At 33.3% G+C, this 17500-nt stretch overlaps 1 protein-coding gene across 1 annotated transcript in view; it reads left to right on the forward strand.

Annotated features, from left to right (window-relative positions):
* The window catches only part of LOC144972907 (protein FAM91A1-like), a 32100-nt gene that overhangs the window by 2323 nt on the left and 12277 nt on the right, over positions 1-17500 (forward strand). Inside the window, exons 2-19 of the mRNA XM_078914711.1 lie at positions 1371-1455; positions 3396-3605; positions 4454-4521; positions 4915-5031; positions 6161-6251; positions 7135-7197; positions 8100-8206; positions 8473-8511; positions 9613-9734; positions 10678-10820; positions 11490-11584; positions 12598-12684; positions 13051-13250; positions 13718-13805; positions 13990-14100; positions 15038-15151; positions 15909-15972; positions 16455-16563. Coding sequence (XP_078770837.1) covers positions 1371-1455; positions 3396-3605; positions 4454-4521; positions 4915-5031; positions 6161-6251; positions 7135-7197; positions 8100-8206; positions 8473-8511; positions 9613-9734; positions 10678-10820; positions 11490-11584; positions 12598-12684; positions 13051-13250; positions 13718-13805; positions 13990-14100; positions 15038-15151; positions 15909-15972; positions 16455-16563 — 1913 coding nt within the window. The remainder of the gene's footprint in view (positions 1-1370; positions 1456-3395; positions 3606-4453; positions 4522-4914; positions 5032-6160; positions 6252-7134; positions 7198-8099; positions 8207-8472; positions 8512-9612; positions 9735-10677; positions 10821-11489; positions 11585-12597; positions 12685-13050; positions 13251-13717; positions 13806-13989; positions 14101-15037; positions 15152-15908; positions 15973-16454; positions 16564-17500) is intronic.

Here is a 17500-nt window from a genome sequence, read left to right on the forward strand (position 1 = left end):
AACAGATTTGATGATTAACAACTTTCTTCCTGGTTGAAAATAAAAAGTCGAATTGCCAGTTTGACGTTTTCAGATCAAAGTAACAAAAGAAATTTCATTGATCCATTTGCTTTAAAATAATTCTTTTAAAAGAGCTGGATTTGACATTTGATCACTATTTACTTTAATCTTGTGTTAAATATCACTTGATATATTAACTGTTTTGGGACACAACCACTAGTATTTTTTCCAGAATATTTGGTAGTTTTCACGCCAAGTTTGGCATTTTGAATAAAATCTTTCTGCCCACTTGCTACATGCGACTGGGGATAACAAATTTTCTTTATCCCCAGACACCTGTCTGGGGATAACAAAAATTGGTTATCCCCAGACACCTGTCTGGGGATAACGAATTTTCATTATCCCCAGACAGGCGTCTGGGAATAATGACAGCCTTCCCGAAAAACAGAATTTTTCTATAATATAATAATATAACTATAACCGCCCCGCTTAATCGCTACACTTTGATTCCACCTTGATTGGGGAAAAATATCTTTAAAATACACACAAAAGTAATGAAAATCTGTTTCTCATTGAACCATTTTCGCACTTTGATATTGTATCTAAAAGCTTTACCGCCATTGCGATTCCTCTGTCTGACCCCAACTAAGTCAGGCAGACAATGCTTGTTGACAACAAAGGATTATCTAACACGACAGGTTAATTGACTCAGAACTTGCTCACTGTCTGCATCACTAGGTGTGAAACGTGATCGCAGTCCACTCAATGCTGGTTACGTTTACATTGTCCGATCACTCGATTGCAGTTCTCTACTTGTACATTGTTTTCCTCTACTTGGCCATGAACAATAAGAAAGGATTACAGAAAAGATACGCGTCTCATATTTTGATTAATCCATACAGTCCCTGTCCCATTTGATGCTCTCAAATGTGAGTCTTTTGAATAATTTACCCACATGTACATTTAATTTACAATACCGACAAATAGATTTAAAGAAATCAAAAATTAACCAATGGAAGTGTTACTCCCAACAATTAGCCACCAAACAAGCCGAGCTGCTCATCTTCCATTCTATCATTTTTGTTGGTACCATACTTATAAAGGGGTACCTTTTTATAGTAACAATTCTGTTTCGTGACCAGAGCATACTTATAGCTGGATCATACTTAAAACCAGATTGCTTATATATATTGGGACCACTGTATTCATATCAGTATTACCGTTGAGCTGAAATGGAAATTAAAAACATTTTTTAAAATGATGTCTTATTTCTTATTGTTTAATTACATTAATTATACATTTGGAGTATATTTATTGAATGAAAGTACACTGTCTTGATCTCATGTTTGATTTTTAATTTCCAATTTCAGAGTTATGGCCATTCTCAAAGAGAATATGAAAAAGCTGTTGTTTCATTTAGTGTTAAAAACCAACTCAGATATAAAGGAAATCTTGGTAAGTTTCTTACATCTCTGTGATAGAGATAATTCTTATGTTATCTCGTTTCTTAATTGAATGAAGGGCAATATAGTGATAAGAAGAATATTGTAACAATAATAAAAGTATAAATAATTATAAAGATATAAATAATTATAAAAATGATATTATTGATAATTGTGATGATAATAATAATAATAATAATAATAATTATTATTATTATTATTATTATTATTATTATTATTATTATTATTATTATTATTATTATTATAATTATTATTATTACTAGTAAAAAGCCCGCAATTTCGCGGGAAAGAACTATTTTCATTCGATTCTGTACTCACCATCATTTAATGAGGGCAGATTAGTAAACAACGTTGTCTGTGTAATTTGGTATATCTTCGGTTGATTTTTCTGTGTGGCCCAATAATATATTTAATAATATATTCCCTCAACTAACCCCAAGAAAAAATTAAACCTAGTACCTTTAATTAACCCCAATAGGAAAAACAAACACCCTAGCACTTTAATAATACTTATGACTAACCCTAATAGGAAAAAAAAAATCATCCGATCTCGAGCTAACCCTAATAGAAAAAATCATGACAAATTGAATAAATAAACGCCTGACAAAAGATCAAAGGTGAAAATACAAATTTAAAGAATACTGGGGATGTAGGAGCTTTCGGAATGTCTCCCCTTTACTTAACTTATGGAAAAACAAACTTCCTAGCACCTTTAATAAGACTTATGACTAACCTTTCGAGCTAACCCTAATAGAAAAAAAAACAACTCTCGGACTGCTTTGCACTACCTTTCAATATTTAACAAATCAAAATGGCGGCTGAAAATCAAAACAATGGTCAAATTAAGAAATTTTAAACTTTCACAAATCTATCAAGGTTTGTTCTAGAGTTTTTAAAATACTTCTAGATATAATGACAAATTGAATAAATAAATGCCTGACAAAATATCAACGGTGAAAATACAAATTTAAAGAATACTGGGGATGTAGGAGCTTTCGGAATGTCTCCCCTTTACTTAACTTATGGAAAAACAAACATCCTAGCACCTTTACTAAGACTTATGACTAACCTTAATAGAAAAAGAAATATCCTCCGATCTCGAGCTAACCCTAATAGTAAAAAAAGAATCAAAATGGCGACTGAAATACCTTCATGTGATCAAGTGAATAATATCACTATGAATGCCACGATTTGCTGAAAAATGCCAACACCCACACACACAGGTATACACCACACACAACACACACACAAACACACACACACACACACATACACAAACATACACGCAATTAGAACATAATAATAACACTGATCACCGCTAAATCAACAACACAACGGAAGTAATAATAATACTTGATGTCATAAATAGATGAGCAAATTGACAACTTTTTACAGTGTCAAAATTAGTTGATTTTGGGAGTCAAGTGTCGTCATTGGTACATATTTTATGATATCTGTTTGACTCAACGAACTTTCAAACTGACTTTAAATTATAAAAGGAAATCAAGTTATCTGTTTATCTATCTGTAAAAAATACATTTCTAATTTGCAAATCTTTCAGTAGAGTTGTGCGCCGTGTCAATTTTTTTATTTACTCAAATAAGCACAATGTTCTCCACAATGCTATATTTTTTTAAGAAAGGATTATGATAATTATCATAATTGAAAACAAATTTTATTTATTACTTTTTTACAAAGGTTTCAATATCGAGTCATGTTTAAAGCATTGAAAGGATTTATTATCCTAACAAGCCTTTAAGAAGATAAGAATAACGTTTTCACATTCATTGACAAAATGATTTAAACTTATTTGCAAGGAAATTATGTTCACTATTGTTTTATGTACATTTCGTTATCACTGTACTGTTTACTATTGATATCTGTTTTGTTTTTTTTTATTGTTTTTTCTTTTTTTTTCTTCACAATTTCCAGTAAAAACAATCAGGAAAGATGAACCTCGATATTATGAAGAAGTCCTTCAGTACAGCCGTGATCATCTGATGTTGTACCCATACCATTTGTCAGACATCATGGTGAAAGGATTAAGGATGACTCCATTCTCCTATTACATCACCATGATGCAGGACATTATGGGTCAAGAAAAGAGCTATGACTCTCTACCCAACTTCACTGCTGCAGATTGTAAGTTGATTTCTAAGTATTGCATAAGGTATCTAATTTAATTTTTCAAACTTTTGTTAATATATTTTTATATGTTTCTTCGTGTATCAACTCATCATATTGAGATTAGAAAAAGAAAAAAAATTATACTGGAGCAACTGGAGAGGGGGGGGAGGGGAAGGGGGTGAGTGGAGAGATTAGGAGGATTAACATGCATTGAAACAAAAAGTTTGATTTTCTGTTCCGCTGATTCTGGGTCTATTCAGAATCGATTCCAGTTGCAGAGGCCTCATACTTTCCCATATTGACGTTGCAATATCTTATAAATGCTTTTGTTGGACCAGACATTTTATCTTAACTGTCGACTTGAAGTTGACGATAGCTGGCATATTGATGGTGCTATACAGAGTTTTTACCAAAATTTATATCGTTTTGGTGAGTGTTTAATTGCTAATGAAATATGTGATAGGACACAGGCTCCAGGACTCTTGTAGAGGGGATATCACTATATCGGAAGTCATTATGGGTGAAGTGCATTGTATTTTTTTTGTTTTTATCGTTATTGGATATACCATTATATATTGTTTTCTCATTTCAAATTTTATTTTGTCATTGAACTGAGTAATGTTATCTATATAAATAATCTTATATTTCTCATCATCTATACAAATAAAGTTATACTTTTGGAAATACTATTATTGGTATAATGAAACATTTTTCAAGTAACCTTGTTTATTTTTGAAGCATCTGAATTTTTGGGGGGACAATCTCACAAAGATCATTGCTAAATCATTTTTCTTTTTGAATGTATGCAACATATTTTATTATTAAAAGAATTGCAAAATTAACTCTCCTCTTCTTCCTTATAGGCTTAAGACTTCTTGGAATAGGAAGGAATCAATACATAGATCTCATGAATCAGTGCCGTTCTTCAAAGGTAAAATTATTTTTAAATGTCTCATTAACTTGCAAAATTGTCTTACTAAGGCTATCACTATCATACTCTCTAAGTTATTAACATTTGCAAATTAATTTTTTATTATTATCATTATTGTATTATTGTTGTCATTATTAATTAAAAGCTCAAAAAAAGCTCAAATCATTATTATTATTATTATTATTATTATTATTATTATTATTATATTATTATTATTTATTATTATTATTATTATTATTATTATATTATTATTATATTATATTATTTAGAAAATCTCTTTTATTTTTGTATGCCATGTATAAATTTTAAAACATATTTTATATGGAGGATTTGTCTCTTTGATGTACTGTATTAATGTGCATTTATATGATTTATTCTGTATCTCCTGACCAGAAATTTTTTCGAAAGCGTCCTGTGAAAGAACTCCTCCCTGGTCAACCCATTGAGGTTGTGTCCATAGAGCCATGGTGGGTTGTTCAAGTTGGCTTTGTGACAGATGATGATATAAAGGTAAATGGTTGAATTGGGAGTGAGGGTTGGAGAGGATGGAAGTTGATTGATGAGATTTTTAATCTACACACAGTGATAGCAACCTCATGTTGTCTTTTTGAAAGTCATTGATGTTCAAAGTTGATTTTCGTCAGACCATCTTGTCCACACAGTGCAAATCATGGATATAATTTAGAGTAGACAGAAAGTACTTTGTGAGAGACAAGGCCATTGAAAATTATAGGAAACAGTTGTCCATATAATGATACCGGCACCATAAGCTCTAATGCCATAAACCTTTACAGTAACAAAAATATTGGCTCTAATCTGCATCTTCAGCTCGGCAGTCAAGACAAAATTTCTGGTACAAAAAAATATTGAGGCTGAAGTGGATTCTGACTTGACCCAACCCTACCCAGAGTTCTCTGAACAGAAAGACTAAACTTGCTGCTTATGTTACATTGCACGCTCATTATCCTAGTCTCCCTCACAATGTCTACTCTTTATCCTGCTCTTACCAATTTGAAGAGAAAGGCATTGGATTGACAATTGATGTAAAACTGCAGGTTCTGGTTGAAGTTGAAAGGTGACAATGGCGAGGAAGGACATTGCTGCCAAGTACAGGATTCCTCATAACAGATTGCCTATGATCATACCAGATTGTCTTTTCCTATTAATTTAGCCTAAAATTATGATGGACGATTTCACTGGTCACACATCGTAGCCCTGCCATTGCATGCTTGGTACTTTACCCCCTCCTAGTTATTGATTGTTCCACTATAATGACAAACAGTGTAATTTCTAGTGCTTAAAGAAACAACCCAGAACAATTGTTAGACCATTTTGTTTACATAGTTTTGTAAAATTTTCTTTTTTTATAAGCAGTAATAACAGAATTTTATAATTAATTAAAATTTCATTTTTTTTCAAAGAAATATAAATATGATTGTGGTAGTTTAAGTGATGCATGAATTTTTTCAACTGTTAAACTTGAAATGGCATTTAAAAAATTTGTTCTCAATTACATAAAAGTCAATAAATTTTTTTTTTTTTAAAAGTCTAATGCAGTTTCATTTATTTTTTTTTAAACCATGTATGTAGTTCATGATATACAATTGCATGGTTAATTCTTGCATTGGATTATTTTCAGAACTGCAACGAAAGTGAGAAGAAAACAATTGATATAATAATCGACACTGGTGCTCAAATTTCTGGTGAATTGGATAGTGTGGTGGTTCACAGTAAGTTTGATACCTATATACATATTGTATATATATACTATACCAGGGATGTATCAAGGCTTTGCCTCTAACACGCAATTTGGAAGAGTGTTTCAATATTTTGTTTTTCAAAATTTTCTTTCACATTATATGTGTGCAGTGTGGTACAGTGGTACGGTCTTTGCTTTGTTCTCAGGATGTACCAAGTTCGATTCCCCCTTGAGAAAGGTACCTCGCCCTAGCACAGTTTGCCGCAGTTTACTGTAGCCAGTGCTTGAGTTATTTTCTCTTCTCTTGGAATAGATTCAAAGAGAAATGTAACTGTAATAATGAATAAAGTGAATTTATTGATTAATGTTTGTTGGGCAATAGCATCAAGTTAGCATCTCTCTCTCTCTCTCTCTCTCTCTCTCTCTCTCTCTCTCTCTCTCTCTCTCTCTCCCCCTCTCTCTCTCCCCCTCTCTCTCTCCCCCTCTCTCTCTCCCCCTCTCTCTCTCTCTCTCTCTCTCTCTCTCTCTCTCTCTCTCTCTCTCTCTCTCTCTCTCTCTCTCTCTCTTTCTTTCTTTCTTTCTGGACGATGTCTTTTACTGCTAGATGGATATCTTTACTCTTCTTTGGCTATACCATTTAATTTCTCTCAAGTTTAAGCAATGATACTCATTTTACACCTGAGTGAGGTAAAAGCCTTTTCCAAAGACTCAACTTTATGCCACAGGAGCGTGACATGAGCCAGGGACTTCAATTCGGAGGCAAATATCATACGACCAAATCACAAAGCTGCACAATGATTAGGGAATAATTACTGACAAATCAGTTTATTATTATTATTTTGTTTTTTTGGGGGTTTTTTTGGAATTGGAGGTTTCGTATTGATAGTGATGTCCTGTTATCTTCAAAATTCTAGGTTTGTACAGAAAAGGCCTTATATACCTTGAGGTTCCAATTGGAGACGACGATTGTATTAGTGGTGAGTTTTTCATTGCTTATTTTGAAATTGATTGATGGTTGAGAGATAGAGCTGCGGGTGGTTGGATGGGAGCATCACCCCTGAATCATATACCTATGATGTTCGCATGGGTATACGATCCGATAGTGATGTCGTTTCTTCTTCTCTTTACTAGCCTTTCCTGCTTCTTTGGTTTGTGATTGTATTTTTGACAGGATATTTTTTTTTCTGTAAATCTTCTGCCTGTTTGTTCTTGGTTATTTATAATTTAGCTTATGATATCTTTAGGTTATGATTTTGATTTACATTTGTACTATTTTTGTTAGATTGCTTGTTTTTTTGGTTCAGCGGTCTCTCATATAACCTCAATTGTGTTGGAAGAGACCTAAAGCAACAAACAAACAAAAAAAGAGATAGAGCTATACAGTCCATGTAATTAACGTCTATGATTTAAGATATTGAGAAATATTTCATGAATAATAATATAATAATAATAATAATAGATTTTTGAAATGGTAAACACACTAGGAGAAATTGCCCATTACAATATTTGAATTACTAGATACACTGCATTGGGCTTTCTGTTTGTAATCAATTGCCACCTGCATACAGAGAGCAAGTTCTCCTATTCATTTAGGCCTGTGACGAAATATCCAGTGTTTACCTTAATTACTTAATGATTTGTATATAAAAATCATTTCATCAGAGTTTTGCAATACACATCGTCATTGTGATCAATCTATCTCAGTGATGTTTTTTAACATTGGAATCGTGTAATAAACATAAATCACATTTAAGACACTTTGTTCTCTATGGTTTCATCGAGTAATAAGAGCTGTTCAACTTCTGATGATGGCCCCAACTGTGCTATAAAGACAAAAGAGTATTAAATTGAACAAATTTGTTGAATTCATATTTTCCAGTCCCACCTTTAGAGGGTTTTGTGATGAATCGAGTATTGGGAGATTACTTTGAGACTTTGCTGTACAAGATTTTTGTGTCCATTGATGAAACGACCCCTGTTGCTGAAGTGAGTGAATTTGATATGATGTGTATACAAAAATGATGTCTCTTACTTTAATAAGTCAGGCTATTTGCTTATTCTAAACTTTCCCAATACCATTAGTGTTTTTGGGTTTTTCTTTGGTGTGTTTTTAAAAAAAAGTGCTTCTCTCTTTATAACCAGTCAAAGATCAGCCAATTTAGTTTGTGTCTACATTATCTAAAAATTGAAAAACAAAAACAAACAACAAACAACTGTGATTGAAAGCGCTCCATTTCATAATTCATTTTCAGCTTGCCAGTGTACTACAGATCGATCTCCAGCTTGTAAAGGTTAGTAAAATTCATTTAAAATTGACCCCCCTCTCTCTCTCTCATTCTCTCTCTCTATCTATCTATCTCTCTCATTCTCTCTCTCTCTCTCTCTCTCTCTCTCTCTCTCTCTCACTTTCACTCACTCTCTCACACACACAGAGACACACACACACACACACACACACACACACACACACACAAACAAACAAATTTCCAATTTAAAAGAGAAATAAAACAACAAGTATCTCATTATAAAGTTAAGAGGTGATAGTCGGAGTATAAATGTTCTTCCTCCCTGACACTCACCTTTGGATCAGACGGTCCGGGGTTCGAGTCCCACTCTAAGTGGCGCATAATTGAGTCCTTGGAAAAGGTTCATTACTCACATTCTCTCACTGTGCTCAGGTGTAAAATGAGTACCTAGTTGTCAACAGTGTTGTCTCTGTCTGAAAAAAATTGTAATATCACCTAACAGGGATCATGTCTTATCTTACACGTTGCTGTTGGCCTTGGGCCCCTAGTAAAGAGCTTTGAGTGTGTTTTGTGGAGATTGTCCCTTATAAATGTGCTTTTTTTTTTATTGTTTTCATTTCTTTCATTATTTCATTATAGTTTCTTATATGGTTGTTAAGATTATGATGTATGAGAGATGATTTGAAAAGGAATATAATGCAATGCTTGAAATTTGGGGCATTATAGAAATACAGAATAGTCGACAAGCTGACATAATGACCAAAGCAAACCAAGGAAATTTTGCTACTCTCAAGTTACAATAAAATTCAATGCAGCAGAAATAACAAGTTAACTTAATCTTTATTTTTAAGAGAGTTGCTTCTCAGGGCAGAACAATTTGTGACTCACCATACATATCTGCTGTTATGTCGGAATGAACTCGATGGAGGAAATTTTGTTTAAAGAAAAAATTATTGGAACTAGAAAACTTTATTTTTTTTTAATAAGAAACAAAATCCAACCTTGGCAATGAAGGAGTAATTTTAATGTTTTGTTTATAACTTAAAACTTAAAATTCAATTACAAGCATCAGGTCACTCCAACATGATACTGTTTTTACATGATTGGTCACATCTATGAATTTGTATTTCTAAAATGTTTTCACAGAATGCTGTGTCAATGTATTGCCGCTTGGGATTTGCAAAGAAAAAATGTGTAGATGTGGAATTACCAGAACTCCATCCGTCATGGAATGTCCCAGGGTCTCCCACAGTCACCAAGGACCAGAAGTGAGAGATTTTTAAATCTCTTCTTACCACATATTGTCATGATTTTCCATAAAAAATGTCATACTCACTCAAGAAAAAAAAAATACACAGAATCAAAAGCAATAAGTACATACTATTATCTATAATTTTCTCATTAAAAAAAGCTTTACAGCAAATTGTAAGGTTCTAAGACATGTTACAAAATGTTTCCTCATATTTTTTCATGAATAAAAGAAATCTGAATAAGCAAGATGTGGGATGCATCGTATCGAATGTGACAATTTACCAATTACTGGTAAAGGAGAGAGTTAAAAACTTGCTGTGTCCAGCAGTACATCCATAAACTGACAAAACACAATTTTTCATTCAGCCAGAAAACTTTAGCTTCAACTATTAGTCGATTAGAATGACATCCACTTTATCTTGAAGTCTCTAGCTTGAGACTTCAAATTAAGTCTCAGGTTTTGAGAAACTTCTACAAATCAGTGGGTTTTTAAAAAATTAATTGATATGTGAAATTAAAAGTGTTCCATCCAAAATTGTAAAATGTTTTTTATTAAAATCTGGTCGAATTGATAGATAGCCATATAAATTCTGTGCACTTCCACAGTACTTGCAATGTTTAATTGTTTGGCGCTGATATTGCCTGGAAGTGGAACTGCTTTTAAATCCACAATTTAAAAAAAAAAAAAAGAATTAAAAAAAAACATTTATACAATTAACGTTGTGGATTAAAAATAAAATTCTTGTTCGAACATCATGTGGTGTCTAACAGGATTGCACATAATTTGTGCAAACACTCCATTTTTCTTCCAAATACCAAAAAATATAATTTTTGGTGTATTTAAATTTGTAGATAATTGGCGTTTTAGTCTCTTTAATGATAAGTCCATATCAGACTGCTCTTTTTCGTGATCATCATCACCCTAATCATAATTATCATCATCATTACCACTATTCCCAGAGGGAATCAAGAGAGGACATTACTGATCGGCATGAGTAGCTCAGTACACCTTGATGCTACAGCAACTGGCGACAATACAAAAACTGGTCAGGAAAATGAATCAGCAACAGCAGAGGGTGCAACCACAGTAGACACACCTTTAGGTAAGTCTTTAATAGGAACAGATACATGTATTTAGACACAGCCAATTTTAACTTTTTCTAAACCTGTCACCCCAAAGCATTTAGAGATTAAATGATAATTAATCCCTCAGAGCCAGGCAGTCCATGGAGCTGGAGTTTGTCCCACTACCCTCTGGACAGGCTGCTAGTGTACTGCAAAGCACTTTCCATTTAATTATATTTCTTTAGTCAGCTACTCAATCACTGCAGGGTGGACGGAGGGATCATAAAAAAATCTAGACCCTACCCGGATGGAAAACTAGACTGTTTCCAGTTGTGCAGCTTTGTGGTATGACACTCGCTTTCGGATTAAAAGGTCCTGGGCTCGAGCCTTGCTCAGCGCATAGTTGAGTCCTTTGAAAAGGCTCTTTACTCATATTCTGTCACTGTACTCAGGTGTAAAATGAATACCTGGCTATTAACAGCTTTGTCTCTGTCGGTATGACACGTGTTGCTGTTGATCAGGGGCTCTTTGTAAAGCGCTTTAGGCATGTTAAGTGGATATTATGCTTTAAAAAAAGCTCAAATTTAAAATTGTTTTCTTTTACTCCTCCCTTTATACAATAGCGATTATCTTTTCAATTGACATTCGTGTAAGATTATTGTTTTGAATACCTATATTGTAGAATTGTTTTGTTTTGTTTTTTTTAGACATAGCATCTCAAACACCGGGTCAGACCAAAAGGATTGCTTTCCTATTTGATTCTACCTTGACAGCTTTCCTCATGATGGGAAACCTCTCTCCTGTGAGTTAATAACTTCCAATTATAAAGTTGTTGTTGATTGTCATTTTTCTTGTTTTTGTTACTAAAGATGATAGTTGTTGTTATTAGTAGTGGTACTTGTGGTAGCTATAGTAGTAGTTGTAGTTAGTAGCGGTGGCAGCGTTATCGTCATCATTGTAGTAGCATTAATTGTAGTAGTTGTAGTAGTTGTTGTAGTAGTAGTAGTAGATGTTGTTGCAGAATTAAGAATAATAGTAGTAGTAGTAGTAGTGGTAGTTGTAATAGTAGTAGTAGTATTTGTAGCAGTGATAGTTGTTGTAGTAGCAACAGCAGGAAACACTTGTACTGGTCCGTCATTGCAGTTAAAATTTGGGTTGTCATTGTAATTGTTACAAAATAGTATTTTGTATACCTAGTGCGGCTATGTTGTCTAATGGTATGACACTTGCTTTCGAATCGGAAGGTCCCGAGTTTGAGTCTAGCTCGGTGCATAGTTTTATCCTTGGAAAAGGCTCTTTACTCACATTCTCTAATCGTACTCAGGTGTAAAATGAGTACCTGGCCGTTAACAGCATTGTCTCTGTCGGAAAAAAAATTGTAATATTGCCTACAGGCGTCATATCTCGTTCTACATGTTAAATGTTGCTGTTGGTTAGGGACCTCCTGTAAAGCACTTTGAGCACATTACGTTGATATTGCGCTATCTAAAAAGCTCAAGTATTTTTGTTTTCTTTTAAAGATATCTCCTCTCTATCTCTCTCTCTCTCTCTCTCTCTCTTTCTCTCTCTCTCTCTCTCTCTCTTTCTCTCTCTCTCTCTCTCTCTCTCTCTTTCTTTCTCTCTCTCTCTCTCTCTCTCTCTCTCTCTCTCTCTCTCTCTCTCTCTCTCTCTCTCTCTTTCTCTCTCGCTCTCTCTCTTTTGCTCATGTGCACACGCGCATGCACACACACACACACACACGTTTGGGTGTGAACAACAGGGCTTACAAGCTTCAGAATAATAGCTTGATTTTGTTCTTTGTTTTTTTCTTACTAGGGTTTGAAGAGTCATGCGGTCACAATGTTTGAGGTTGGAAAATTGAGTGACGAATCTATGGACAGTTTTCTTAGTGAGCTGGAAAAGGTAAAGATTTCACAGATAAATAGAATTTAGATATTTATTTAAAATGATTACATAATGCTGTCCTCATGGATGTCTCAAATGGTAAACGAACATTATTAATATTAATATTACTCTGACACAAACTGGATTTTTAGAATAATTCCTTGTTATTATTTTCACTTCAAATCTTTTGTTACAAACAGTATTGCTCAACTATCCTAAGATTTGCATCATAGGAAAACTATATCTTTTTATCAATCATACGAAAATGTACATGAATTATAACTGGATTTTATTTCTATTGTTATATTTAGTTTGATAAAGAGTCATAACACTTTTTCAATAGAAGCATTTAACAATTAAAACAATCTGTCCCAATTAATTTAGGTTGGCTCTGATGCTGAAGGAGAAGCCCGTCGTTATTTTGACCATGCACTCACTCTACGAGATACAGTTCGTTTTCTCCGCTACAACAGAGAGTTGGCAGAGGATGGTGATTGTGGCCAAGGTGTAGACTTGCTACGATGTGAAAGTCTCTTAGGATTAGACCCAGAGACTAGGTCTAGAGTTTTGAATAAAAACTACAGGTACGATAAAAATGATTTGAAGTAGAATCTGATTTGAGAGTATTTTTTAAGAGGGTGAGTATTATCTGTTTCATGGCCTAGACACTGTTAATGATCATGAATCACTGAATCCTTTCAACTTACTTTTTTGTTGATGTTATCATGACACAAAGGTGTTATTTGTAAGTCAAATACCTGAAATGCAGCACTTTTCATTAGATTGCCAATGCATTGTATGCAGCATCCAGTATACAATAATGAACCAAACTTACCAAATTAAGACACATAAGCTGAGCCAAGAGACAAAAGAGCCATTTTTTTTACACACTTAAAACATTTTTAAAATTTCACAATACGTAGTTTTTTCTTAAATTTTACTTTCAAAGAATTTTTATAATACAAGAGAACTTCAATTGCACATTTTTATGTATTTTTCACACATCACAAAACATTTCTATAATTTCTACCCGTTTTATGTGTGTTTCCAGTTTGTTGGTCTCTATGGCACCCTTGAGTAAAGAGATAAGGCCAGTGTCCAGTTGTGTGCCCCATCATATAGGTCCAGCAATTCCAGAGGTAATGATTTCCAACTTGCACTTTTCTTTATTTACTCATGAATGAATATTTAATCATTTTAATTTCTAAATCAAAAGGTTAACGTTGTGTGTTTGTCATCAATTATTTATGGCAATTATAAGAATACTGACTTTAGTCAGTGTTGTCTGGAGTCATTACCCTAACTGTATTTCGGTCTCCTCAGGTAAGCTCAGTGTGGTTCAAACTGTTCGTAAACCACCTTACTTGCTGTGGTCCCCCATCCCTCCTGCTGATGAAGGGGACAAAGTTGCGCCGACTACCTCCTGTATTTAAGGTAAATCTGAAATTATTCATTATGTAGAGCTATGAAAGGCTCATAGAGCCACAATTTATCAAAGGCTATAAAGAATAATCTTACTTAAAACTGAAATTATTCTCATATCATCACACAACAATTTTGTAACAACCAGAGTAAAATTACCTCTGGGTTGATTAATGAAAACTGGTATTTGATGACTAGAATATACACATTTATTATATAATATTTAACTAATTTTTTTTGTATTAACATTTCATTGAAAGGTTACTTAGGCTATGCCTTGGCCGTAGCATGAACATAAAAAGAGACTAGTGAAAATTTATTTTTTCTTACCCTTAAAATACTCATAGTACATCGTTCATGCTATAGCTAAAAACTCATAAGAAATTTGGAATTCAATTCACACTTCAGTTTAGCATATTCAGAGGGATTGTTTGAGATTGAAATTTTGGTTTAGGGTTAGAGTGTTTCTAATGATTGCTGTTGACATCATATCCCTGTTTGTGATTGTTTTATAATTATTTTTTTTCCAGTCAGAGAGATGAAAAGTTCTCACCTGCATTCTCTAACAAATTATAAGCATTTGTTTTTTATACATATTTGTTTGTGAGTTGGTTACAAATGATAGTTACTTTTTTGCATATCAGAACTAATGATCAGTTCTCTGAGTAACATAATTTAAATAGGTCAAGTTTTGATTCTGAGTGTTAGCACGAACATGAGTATTATTCATATGATGTCTTGCGGAATTTTAAATAAAATCAACCCTAAAATATTTTTTAAAATGAAATACTGGATTTTCAAAACCTATTGTTACAAACCAAACAAAAAAAAAAAAGACGTTAATCACTAACATGCAATGGCTCTTTTCATTTTATACAAAATCTTAGTACTCAAAATAAGTAATTGTCAAATCAAATTTATAATGTTGTTTTCTCTATGATCATTCCAGCTATACGATCGTCTTCTAGTCACAACATGGGGTCATGACCCTGGTGTTATCGCATCTTCAAACATTCTCCTCACTCTCAATGATGCTCTGTCTCATTCTGCTGTTTTTGTTCAAGTACGTATTAGTGGTGGTTCTAGACATGATTTTTAAAAAAAAATTTATTGGGGGGGGGTGGGGGGGGGGTGATTCTTGATTTTATTGCATTAATCTTATGCTTATTTCATTAAGAAATATGCATTTCTTCTTCTTCTTCTTTTTCTTCTTCTTCTTCTTCTTCTTCTTCTTCTTCTTCTTCTTCTTCTTCTTCTTCTTCTTCTTCTTCTTCTTCTTCTTCTTCTTCTTCTTCTTCTTCTTCTTCTTCTTCTCCTTCTTTCCTTTTCTTCTTCTCTTCTTCTTCTTCCTCTTCTTCTTTTCTTCTTTTTTTTCTTCTCATCGTATTATTATTATATTATTATTATTATTATTATTATTATTATTATTATATTATTATTATTATTATTATTATTATTATTATTATTATTATTGTTGTTGTTGTTGGCACTATTTTCATTTCCATTATCATCATCATCATCATAATCATCATCATTATTATTATTAATTTATAATTTTTATTATTATTATTTATTATTATTATTATTATTATTATTATTATTATTATTATTATTTATTATTATTATTGTTATCGGTGTTGTTGTTATAATACTGCCGTTGTGAACCCAACAACAGAAATTTGATGGTGCTCTTGCTACTTTTAGTTCTACAGGAAATCAATGTATGGATTAAAATCCCATATGTTAACTATCACAAAAGAATTAATATTTAACATTTGTATTTCACTGTTTCGTTTTGTTTGGCTTTTTTTTTTTCTCAGGGCCATGGTATTCGTGCTGAGGGAATGACTGTACACATTCCTTTCCCTTTTGAGAAGCCTTCAGGTAAAATGACAAAAATTGATTAATAAGTCTTAGCATTTAATAACCCATTATGGATATATGTGTTCATTTGATGTTGTACTATGTTAAATGATTTAGTTAAATATTTTGAAAAAGTATTCCAGTACTCCTGTAGTTGCATTCTTTATATTGAATGGGGATTTCGTTTTATAAGCTACACAGCGGAACATGACACAAATATGACCAATAATTTGTCAATACGTTTCTCATAATGGAATATGATTTGAAATATTATGATGATGATGATAATAATAATAATAATAATAACAATAATGAAGAGGATGATGATATTGTGATGAAATATGCTGTAAAGGTTCATAAAATGATATATGGATAGAAATTGAATCTATGCCCTGTCAGGGCAATTGACTTATAGCTTATCTTGAAAGAATATCCTTCTCATCAGTAGTAAGATTTTGAGAGGGCATTTACCTAAAAGCTTTGAATTCACCTCCCTCTCCCAGGTCCATTCACAGAAGGTTTTTATCAGTGCCATCCCGCCATCCTAAAGCTCCAGGAAACTCTGGACATGAGTCATACATGTGGATACGTTACTTTACTCAACCCTCACAGGTAAGCAAAGGAATTGTTGCATTTTACCGGTTCATTCATGCAATTGAAAGCTAAAGATCTGAAAAGGTGTGTACAATGCCAAAATGAAAAAAAAAAAAATCCCAAAAAATCTGCCTGCCGCCACTGGAGATAGATTCTCAGACTTCCTTATTAGTAATCAGGAGGTTGAATAAAAATAAGAAAATCCCAAAACATCCACCTGCCTCAACTGGAGATAGATTCTCAGACCTCCTTATTAGTAATCAGGAGGTTGAACAAAAAAAAACCCATCCCAAAACATCTACCTGCCTCGACTGGAGATAGATTCTCAGACCTCCTTATTAGTAATCAGGAGGTTGAACAAAAAAAAAACCATCCCAAAACATCCACCTGCCTCGACTGGAGATAGATTCTCAGACCTCCTTATTAGTAATCAGGAGGTTGAACAAAAAAAAAACCATCCCAAAACATCCACCTGCCTCGACTGGAGATAGATTCTCAGACCTCCTTATTAGTAATCAGGAGGTTGAACAAAAAAAAAAAACCATCCCAAAACATCCACCTGCCTCGACTGGAGATAGATTCTCAGACCTCCTTATTAGTAATCAGGAGGTTGAACAAAAAAAAAACATCCCAAAACATCCACCTGCCTCGACTGGAGATAGATTCTCAGACCTCCTTATTAGTAATCAGGAGGTTGAATCTCCAGTCGAGGCATGCTGATTTTTTTCTGATGTTTTTTTTCTTGTATTTTCCTTTCTGCCTTGTCTGGCACCTTCTCATAAATACCTTTTTATATCTTTAACTGACACAAGTGCCTGCTCTCTATTTTGTGGAATAGATAGGTAGAAGTGTACTTTTATGAATTATTAAGCAACTTATGAAAAGACTGCCTGTCTCAGTTTTCATTCAATATAAATGATAATCTGCTCCAGTGCATGCTCCCGATTTGACTGCA

The sequence above is a fragment of the Berghia stephanieae genome, chromosome 1, assembly GCF_034508935.2.
Source record: "Berghia stephanieae isolate SIO BIC M18660-M18661 chromosome 1, UCSD_Bste_1.3, whole genome shotgun sequence".
Classification (NCBI taxonomy): domain Eukaryota; kingdom Metazoa; phylum Mollusca; class Gastropoda; order Nudibranchia; family Aeolidiidae; genus Berghia; species Berghia stephanieae.